The sequence below is a fragment of the Hipposideros armiger genome, unplaced genomic scaffold (genome assembly GCF_001890085.2).
Source record: "Hipposideros armiger isolate ML-2016 unplaced genomic scaffold, ASM189008v1 scaffold_76, whole genome shotgun sequence".
In the NCBI taxonomy this organism is placed as follows: domain Eukaryota; kingdom Metazoa; phylum Chordata; class Mammalia; order Chiroptera; family Hipposideridae; genus Hipposideros; species Hipposideros armiger.
In genome coordinates this window covers 2,591,761-2,602,435 of record NW_017731426.1, presented here as the reverse complement: position 1 = coordinate 2,602,435, position 10,675 = coordinate 2,591,761, and the positions used below count along the sequence as shown (strand labels likewise).

General features: G+C 40.1%; 1 protein-coding gene across 1 annotated transcript in view; it reads left to right on the top strand.

Annotated features, from left to right (window-relative positions):
* Positions 1–10,675, top strand: part of GUCY2C (guanylate cyclase 2C) — a 68,549-nt gene that overhangs the window by 28,477 nt on the left and 29,397 nt on the right. Inside the window, exons 10-11 of the mRNA XM_019643276.1 lie at positions 4,752–4,839; positions 8,229–8,331. Coding sequence (XP_019498821.1) covers positions 4,752–4,839; positions 8,229–8,331 — 191 coding nt within the window. The remainder of the gene's footprint in view (positions 1–4,751; positions 4,840–8,228; positions 8,332–10,675) is intronic.

The following is a 10,675-nucleotide window of genomic DNA, read 5'->3' as shown; positions in this document are numbered from 1 at the left end:
TCCAATCCCCACAGCACTGCCACCAGAATGACAGCATGGTCCCATTCAGATTGCCGCACTGTTGCTAACACTTCATTTGGCAGCACCACTTTTCCTACAGAATAAAGTCCAAGTGGCTTATTATAGCACAAAATGTTCACAATCTTCCTACATCTCCAGCCTTTTCATCTTTCCTGAAATCCCTTCCCCACTCTCTCAGCTTCTTCTTACTTCCTTAAAGAAAGGTACTTCTAACTTCATGCCCCTGTATCCTTATTGATACTCCTCCCCCTGACTAAAATTTATCACGCCCCTATGCAACAGGTAAACAACCACTCATTCTCAGTATTTAACTTGGCATTCACCTTTCCTAAGCTTTGTCTTAGCAGCTCAGGAGATTATTGGTCTTGCCCTTATCCCGCCAGAATTCTAGCATAGTAGTTATATCCCACTTATTTGTTTACACATCTTTTTATACCATACACTATATGTTTACGGTCCATTCTTTATTTATATCTTCTTGCCCCAATACAGTGCCCTGGAAGAAAGGAAGGAAGGAAGGGAGGAAGGAAAGAAGGAAGGAAGAAAGGAAGGAAGGAAGGAAGGAAGGAAGGAAGGAAGGAAGGAAGGAAGGAAGGAATCTATGCAGTGTTAATTTTACTCAATTTACTTCTCTAAGAATGAGTATCTTCCTCTGTTAATTCAGGAGATTTGTTAACTGATCCCAAGATTCTTTCTAATCATCATGTCATTTGACCTTGGGGTTATCAACTCAATCTGCATTCATTGTGAATCCACGTTAAATAGAATGTGATAACCACAGCAGCCACCAGAAGGCAGCAGAAGCTTAACCTTAGAACTAATTTGGGCCTGTGACTTATCTAATAAGCAAAGCTAAAAACTATGCTGAATTAAAAATCACTATATTTAGATAGTATATGGTATATTTAAATACCATAATTATATTTAGAGCAGTGAGATGTTCACACTGTGGGAAGCAGATAGGAACTGAGATGGGCTGAGGACCCACTGATAGGAGTCCCCCATATTCCCTTCAATTCATGCTCTAGCCTAGGGGATGTGTACTTTTAGAAGACTGATGAGTAGAATCACCTGCCTTGTTGAAACTGCATTTCTCATGCTCACTTTTGTGTTCTGTGTGGGGTTGGGGGTATGAGAGTGGTGGTAATAGCAATGGTCGTGGTGATGGAAATGGTGATTATGGTAATAAACAGACTTGATCAAAGTCAGATGTACCCACAGTGCTAGTAATGCTTTTAACTCCAAGCTACTAATTTATTTCTGCCCTAATGAGAATAGAAATCCAGAGCTCATGCTTTCACTGTTAAAAGTTTCACCTTAGCAGAAAACAAGATACTAAGCAGAGGAAAAATCATATGTTAGCAAAGCATGAATCTTTCCAGTTAACCCCTAATAGAAAGGTGTTACAGTATTAAACCCCAAGCTAAACCCTCTACCTCAATAAAAAATGATTAGTTCATTAGAAGGACATAATGTGATGAAACACAGTTTAAAAGTACATGTGACATGTGAGATAAGTCTAAAGGCACAAGAGGTGATTTTTTAAAATATAAACCTATTAACATTTGGGCATTTTTCCCTTGCCTCATCTCAGACAGTGACATGAGCAGGGCCAAATTTTTATTCAAGCATTTATGTATTCAACCATTATTTATTGATACATTACCAGGGACCAGGTCTTGTGCTGGGTGCTAAAGATACCATGATGACCAGGCATGGACCATACCCTCAAAGGTCTATATTTTGATGCCATGAGAGAGAACAGTGTTACGCGTTGAGGTGCTACAGCTTTTGTTGTTGTTTTGTTTTGTTGTTTCCGGAGGAAATGCTATCTTACCTGAATCTTCTAGCACTTAGTATCATGGTTAAGGCAGGCATTTAACAAATATTTGTGAAATGAATTAATCTGAGAGTGAAGGGTGATATGGATGTGAAGGGAGAAGGAATAAGGGAGATACCTTGAGGAGAGCTGAATAGCTACTATAATGTGCCTTGCATTGTATTCATTTTATTCATACTTGTACATGGTTTCTGCCTTTAGTAATCTCTTAAAGAGAATATTGCTAGAACTCCATTTCCAAGAACATGTTGAGCTAAATATCTTGAATCACACTCCTAAAACAATTAAAAATGCTAGATTAAAAATTTATTGAGGGCCGGCCGAGTGGCTCAGTTGGTTAAGAGCTCGCTCAAGAGTGCAAGCTCTGAGCAACAGTGGTTTGATTCCCAGCCTGAACTGAGCTTCCACTGAGCTGCCAACAGGTGGCAGGATGGCTCAGCTAAAAAAAAAAATGTATTGAAATCTTTTTATTTTATTCAATAATTTGTTTATCTTTCAATTAAAATTGATGTACAACATTATATTAATTTCAAGTGTACAACATAGTAATTAGACATTTATATAACTTATAAATTGCTCATCTTGATAAATCTAGTACACTTCTGACATCATGCATAGTTATTACAATAAGATTGACTATATTTTTTATGCTATATTTTACATCCCCATGACTATTTTGTAACTACCAATTTGTACTTCTTAATCCCTTTTTACCCAGAGATGCTACTTTAATAAGGAGGGCCTGAAATCTCTTGTCTCTCCAGAGGCAACTTTATTAATTATATTTTTAGTGAAGAAAAATTTATGCATATGATTTAAAATCCAATGGTGGAAATATTCATAATAGAAAGTGAGTGGGCCTGGTCCTGCCTCTGTGAATCCCTAGTCTCTCAGTTCTTTGCATATTTCTAAATCATATTTGGACATTTCTTGATTTATAAGCTTTAGATATTATCTATTTATTTTTTGTATGGTTAAATGGAAATTTAGTTCATCTTCACTAATGCTACTTTTCTCTAACTTCATCTTGATTAAATTATCTCTTTTTGTCAGCACATTCATTGGGTACTTTGTAATTTTAATTAATATGCATGAGATTCTAGTATTGTTCAATCAACTATATATGAAACTTCCTGCTTCCCAATACTGTAAGATGAAGATGTTAGTGTCCCTATCTTTCCTTCTACCTCCTTCCCAGCTCCCAAATTCTTCTGTATTTTTTTTTTTTGGTCAGGGCTGATAATATTTGTTTAGTAACCATAATGAAGCTCTCTGTCATTTACCTATAAGTTGATTCTCTCAGTTGGAAACTAGTAAACATTTTCACTATTATTATTTATATGAAGCTAAATAGCATGCCATAACATTTTTTTCTGTATAACTCCAACATCTCTTTGTACCAGCCACCACCCCCAAAAACACTTTTAAAAAATCTTCCTAATCCTCAAAATGAGGCAAAACATTACTTTGTTTCATTTTTAGATTATGCCTTCCTTGAACATTTAACCCTAGAATTTCTTTTCTTTTCTTTTTTTTTTTTAAGATTTTATTGGGGAGTTGGGGGAGGGGAACAGTGTTGGGGAATTGGGGAAGGGGACCAGCCAAGTTGTTGTTCTTCAATCTTCATTGTAGAGGGCACCAGTCACCATCTGGCTTCCCGTTGGCAGCTCGTGGCCTCTAAGCTCAAGGTGCTGTGTTCAATCTTAGTTGCGGGTGGGTGTAGCCACCATCCCATGCGAGAGTCGAACCAGCAGCTTTGTTGTTAAGAGCATGTGCTATATTCACTGAGCCATCCGGGTGGCAGATAAGTTCAAGGTGCCAAGTTCAGTCTTAGTTGCGGGTGGGCATAGCCCACCATCAAACAGGCAATCTTGTTGTTATACCAGCAGAGCCATCCTGCCACCTGTTGGCAGCTCAGCGGCAGCTCAGCTCGGGTGCAGCGTCACCGGCCCATGTGAGACTTGAACCAGTGGCCCTGTTGCTCAGAGCTCACGCTCTTTAGCCAACTCTTAACCAACTGAGCCACTCGGCCTGCCCTAGAATTTCTTATTGGATCTCTTATTTTTTTCTATAAGAAGAAACATTTCACCATATTACTATTGTCTTCCAGCTTCTTACACCCTCTGTTTATTGCTTGGAATTCATTCCATTTTTTTTTTTCTTGAGCCCACTAACTTCCTAGTCTAATAGAGACCCATTGTGGCTTAAATGAACCGTGAGTTCCTTGTACTGTTGTCCTTCTCAGCCTAGGCTTATTCCTCTGCATACTCAGATTCTGTTTCAATGTTTCTTTGGGTTGGATCCACATTTTCCTGGATTCACTTACTCTTCTGTAAGTCTCTCAAATTCCCCATCTACAAAACTGCAGCCACATACTAGTGTTCTAATAGATAAAATCACTGACATTCTTCATTGACCTCCTGCAATGACCTAGTAGAGCTTGAAACGGACCTGCAGGCAACACTGTAATTTAGCATTCCAACACTGACTTACTTTTCTTCTGATCTATGCCCTGTTTTAAAAAACACTTGTCTCTTTTTCTCTCTATTAATTCACCTTAGGCATATTGGTTTCAAAGACATGAGGTAGGCTTCTACCACCAAAATTATTTGTGTGCTGAAAGCTATTTTATGTCCTGTAACACTGGGCAATTCCCATAAGAAAGAAATGAGACGTATAGACTATAAAGATAGATGAAATTAAACCACTTCCCCTGGGCACTTTCCACACAGTTTTCTTCAGAGACCAAGGACACAGGACCTACATTTTCCATGAAGAGGTGAATAAAGGAGAAATATTTTTGAAAAGTTCTCCCCCTTTCCCCTTCCTCAAATTATGTTATATAACTACTGTCTTTCTTTACTAATGCATTTCTTCACTGTCTTTTCAGACCCAGGACCTCAAGTCCTGATGATTGCAGTCTTCACCCTTGCAGGAACCATGGCCCTGCTGCTGCTTATTGCTCTCCTGGTGTTGAGGTGACTACCATCCCCTCAGTCCTGAGGTGCTCATTATTCAGAGAGGGAGGGAAGGAGGGAGAGAGGGAGAGGCCTCATGTCTGTTGATGATAATGTGTGTTCACAAAGAGGCCTCTAGACAGATCTCAGCCCATGAAGGCATTCTGCATCAAAGATGATATCAAGGGCAGAATACTACTGAGTGGATAGATTAGAGCTTTGAAATCAGAGCTGCCCGAACTCAAATCTCAGTTCTGAAACTTACCAGTTGTATGGTCTTAAGCTTATGACTTAGCAACTTAAGCATGTTACTTGGCTTTAGTATCATCCTCTGAACTGCTTATTGTAAGGAGTTGAAATAAGGTATGTATAGTAACTACCATATAATAGCTATTTTATAAGTGGAAATAGTTATTTTTGCTGCTTTATTGGTATAGTGTGGACAATTTCAAAGTCTCTATATTGCATAATATTTAGGCTGGAAGAGGCTTTAGAAATCATCTACTCCAAACTTCCTATTAGCATGGGGAAAGAGAGGCCCAGGAAGCCAAAGGGCTAGTCTGGAATCACATCCCTAGGTAGTATGTTGGGCCAAACTAGAACTCAGGCCTCCTGACCATCAGTTCTATGATTCTTCTACTCGACTTGGACATATGAAGTGCCTAGCACAGTGTATGCTCAGAAGTATTTGTTGAAGATATAAATGAATTAAAGAATACTACACTACCTCCTAACTCTGTTTGTTAAACACACAGAACCTTCTATCCTATTATATTATCAGGATCATTCCCATTTCCTAACCACACCAGACAACAACTTTCTCTATATATCACATGCTTTGGTCTATGTCACTACACTTTCTCATAGTGAGTGTCCAGCCTGCTGCATGTCAGTGGAAGTTATCTCCAGGAAAGGGAGTAGGTTATTCTCTTCAGTCTGAAGGCTCTTATAATTCAGTGTTGCTTAGAAATATAGAAGATGATCTATATTGTGTGGTGATGACCACTTAGTTGAGGGTGAGCAGAAACCAAAATTTTGGGACAGTAAAGCCAGACAATATTAGAGTCACAGATGTGATCTAGAAACAAAGTCAAAATGAGTATTAGCTCAAGATAGGGTAAATCACAAGGTAAGAGAGGATAACAGGTGGAAATGGGCATTTTCCATTTTCTCTAAGCATGGGAGGCAGAGATAGGGCTTCCTAATGTCCAGAGCAATAGTGCGTCCATGAGATCTGGGAGACAGATGCTACTCTTGTGGTTTTCCATTACAATGGCCTATATAAGAAAAGTAACGAACGATTATGGCACCCTCTAATTCAGTATAAATGACAGTTGGCTCTATTGGGTACCAAGAGTTTTCTGAGGTACAGAGATGAAAGTCTGGGAGCCTTCAAGGCCTTAACAGTCACCCTACCTTCCTCCAGGTCTTAGGGTCCTAAGTATTGGTCAATAATGCGTTATTTTATATGTATTTAATAGAGGATGACTCAGAGTTAGATGGAAGCTTAGAAAGGGAATAATCATTTCCGCTTAAGGGACTTTAAGAAAGGCATCATGAACAACCTTGAGAAGGTGAGTAGGGGCTTGTCAAATGACCACAAGCAAAGGTAAACTCATGGACATACAAATAGGTCTATGAAAAAGAATATAGATTCTAGAATCAGACACAAGCAAGCATGAGAACTTGGAATATGATAGAGGTTGACATTACAAGTCATGTGGGAAATGATGTTGGTCAGCAAGCTTTCAACATGAAAAAATGAAATTAAAACCCTACCTGAAACCATATACAAAGATGAAATCCATTCCATAGGAAGTTTTAAATAGATAAGGACCTAAAGGTGAAAACCAAACTTCAAAGCTCAGAAGAAATGAATAGAAAATGACTTTGTGATCTCAGGTTTGGAAATATTTCTCAGTCAAGATAAAAAAGAAAAGTTATAAAAGCAAATGATATAACCATGGCTATAATAACATATACAACAAAGTTAGAGTAAACAAACTAGAAGAAGGTATTTCTAACACATAACAGGACAACAGATTTGTTTTGCAGACTATATAAGGAACTCACATAAGTTAATAAGGAAAAGACAATGCAATAGAAAAAAACAGGCACAATTATGAATAGACAATTCTATGTAATTGTATACATTCTATAAAATAGCTAGAAAATATATGAAAAGATACCTAATCTCCCTAGTAATCAAGAAAATAAAGTGCAAAGCAACAATTAAGTATCATTTCACACACATCATAATGGTTTAAAACACGTTTAACAATACCAAATGTTGTTAAGAATATGGAGAAAACAGGAATTCTCATGATGGGAGGGTACTTTGGGAAGAAATTTGGCAATATCTGTAAATTTGAACGTGTGCATTTTCTACAACCCAAGAATTCTATTTTATTCCTACTTTCTGGGGGAAACAATTGCAAAATTTTGGCTTTTTGAATATGGAATGTATGTTGTTACAATTTCTCTGTGCTTTTGTATTTCCTTTATACATATATATATATATATATATTTTTAAGATTTTTATTGGGGAATTGGGGGATGGGAACAGCGCTGGGGAATTGGGAGAAGGGGAACAGACAAGTTGCTGTCGTTTTGTTCTTCAGTCTAGTTGTGGAGGACGTTGCTTCACTGGCCCAAGTTGGCACCATCATTGCTCTCTTCCCGGGTGAGGCAGATCAGTCGCCGGCTTCTGGACAGCCACTCACAGCGGCTGCTGGCCGCTCACACTGGCTGCTGGCTACACACGGTAGCCCATGGCAACCCACTGCAGCAAGGGCTGCAGCCTACGCTGTCACCGGCGACTCACGGCAGCCCAGCTCCAGGTTGAGCTGTGTTCAGCATCTTAGCTGTAGAGGGCAGTGTCACTGGCCCTCATATGTGGGATCCAAACCAGGGCCCTCTGGCGTCCCAAGCCAGTTCTTAACCAATGCGTCACTTGGCCAGCCCTCCTTTATACATATTTTTTTTAAGGCAAAGATGCATTAGAGGAACTGACTTATTTAGGAATCTGGTGTATTCTCTAGTGGTTTAAAAATTAACATTTTTGTCTTTCAAGGTTATCAGTTTAAACATTTTTGTCTCCTTTTTTCCCCCCTCACTCTTTTCATGTTATCAGTTCAGATTCTTTATTACAATGAAGAACTGACTGCCTTAGTGAAAGACCTGAGAAAGTGAAACAAAAAGGAGAAAAAAAAGAATATAAAAGGCCATCAGAAATCCTTGCAAGTCCACTCATTGCCAGCACCCATCAGATTGGAGAACACAGAGTTACACCATTGAACTAGCCTTACTCACCACGTATCTACCCGAGAATATCAGTGTTCTAAATTTCTCCCAGCTGAATTGCATGAACACTAATAAAAACCTATTGACTGATTCTATTCCTTTCACAGAAAATATAAAAAAGAAAATGAACGTCAGAAAAAATGGTCCCACATTCCTTCTGAAAACATCTTTCCTCTGGAGACCAATGAGACCAACCACGTTAGCCTGAAGGTAAGGCATACCTTACCTGTTGAAGAATTCTATCCAGAGCTGGTGCAGCTCGCCAGGTATTTGACAAGACATTGGTTGCGTGGTAGGAAATGCGCCGAGGCTCAGATGTTTTCTAATTCTCAGCTTCCTGTCTTTCCCTTGATTCTCTATTGCCCTGAGTGTCACCTAATTGCTCCAATGAACACTCCAGTGGGGGCTGAGGTATGGTGTGTCACTCACTCTTTGCATCTGGCCCAAAAGAGAAATGCACAGAACACTGAGAATCTGTCGTGGAAGGGATGGAGGAATGGGTAGGACATTTGAGTTCCCCTAAACCTTGGCTGCTGATCTACCCATACGAGGACCTATGACTTTATCTTGCTCATTGCTGAAGAAGAGGCCTCTGCTGGTATTTGCCCACATTCTCCCTCAGCCAGGAAACAGCAGCAGCAGCCAATAACGCAACTCACTTTCATTCACCACAGTCAACGCTGTGTGTTTTCTCGTCTGTTCCTCACAAGGAACTCATGAGTTGACCTTTATCATCATAACTTCGCTGATGAGAAGAACAAAGGGTTAAGAAACAGCACAGCGTCGCATACAACTAGTGAGGAAGATTACTGGAAATAATAAGAGTTTGCACTTACTGAGTGTTTCTTATGTGCCAGATGCATTGACCCCTTTCACCTTCCCCCAAGCCCTGTGAAATGACAGGACTATAATTTCAGGAACATGGCTATGATTTGAACCCAGTTTAACTATTAAGCCTAAGAGTCTAACATCTACCATACGCGATATTCTTATCAAAGTTTTTATACCAAAGTATACTAAGAGGAGATGGATACCCAGAGCCTCCACATGAAGGAATTAGTGGGGCCAAGACAATAAGGTAGGTCAGTGTGACTTGTGGTGCCTCCCTGACTAAAATCAGCAAAAGTAACATAGCAGCATGCATGGGTCAGGGTTGTCCTGGGAGTCTCTCTACCAGCTCTCAGCATTCCACCCCCGGTCCTGCATGCTACACTCTAATGGCTCAGATCCCTCACGGCTGTACGTGGACTAGGTCCTCCTTTCCTCCAAAAATGTCCCATGCTCTAAAGTGACCCTTCTGTTGTATCCTGGAACTCACACATAAAAATGCTGTTCACAAAGACATTTATCTCAGGCAAGTGTCAGGGTGTCGTGGATCTTTTGGTAATTCACAGTAAGGTGGAAATGACCAGAGGACTATTGGATTTCCAAAGGGAGAATTTGTTGACCTAAATGACTAATTGACAGTATCTACATAGAAAGGGGAGAGAAGACCTTTAGAAGGAGTGAATGCTGCCTGCCTCTGGTACACACCGAGCTGGGCTCCCACGTGGTCGACCTCTGCCCAAGCCCAGCCATGGCCCCCCTCCTCACACGCTTTCTCCACTACCTCATAAACCCCATGACAAACATTGTGTCTCTGGGTGTTTTCTTAAAATATAAACATTCCTAGATATACACGTATAACCCCTCTATTTCTTGTCAGACGCTACAGAATTTTTAATGAGTTAATTAATCATTTAACCACTCACCGGGCTCAGGAATAGGTCTTTGGGACAGTAAACAAAAAGGAGGGAAGTCAGGAGTGATTCAGAGCACGGGGAGTCATTGTTACTCTGAGCTCAGACAGGCTGGGGAGCAGGCAGGCCAGGAATTGGCTATAAGGAAAGTCTCCAGAAAGGGCAGCCAAAGTCAGCAAGAGGGGAAAATGCCACCCAGCCGGGCTCACTGAGGGCAGAGATAAGGAAGCCAGACTGAGGGATGAGCTGATAAAGTCACACATCCCTGTACTCTAGCAGAAAAGGTCAGAAAGCCAAGGCAGCCAGACAAAAAGAGAAGTCAAGAAACCAAAGGGATGGAGTTTGACAGAAGAAAGTAAGGATGATGATAACTCACTTGAGGATAAAATGCTGTAGTTTGCAAGGAAATTTCACAAATTTTGTCTCATTTGATCCCTAGGTAGCCCTATAAGTTAGGATTACCTAGATAAGGCACTGAGGTTCCAATAGTGTAAAATGAGCTAATCGAGGCCCGAGAGAGTCAAAACAACACAGGACAAGAAGGCAAGATCAGGCTCTGATACACGCTCCTGTGACGTTTAGCGTCTCTTATCCCGTTTGTGCCTCATTTGTAAAATGAAAAGGAGGAGAAGGGAAGAAAACTGACATTTATTCATCTGCATTGTGCCAGACATCATACTTGTGACTTGATATAACTTATTTCACTCACATTTCAAAGTGTCCCTAAGAGGTAAAATGTAGCCAATGTTATAATACATCACAGGGTTTTATGAGAGTCAGATTGAAAGAGGCAATAGTTTTCAACCTTCTTTCTG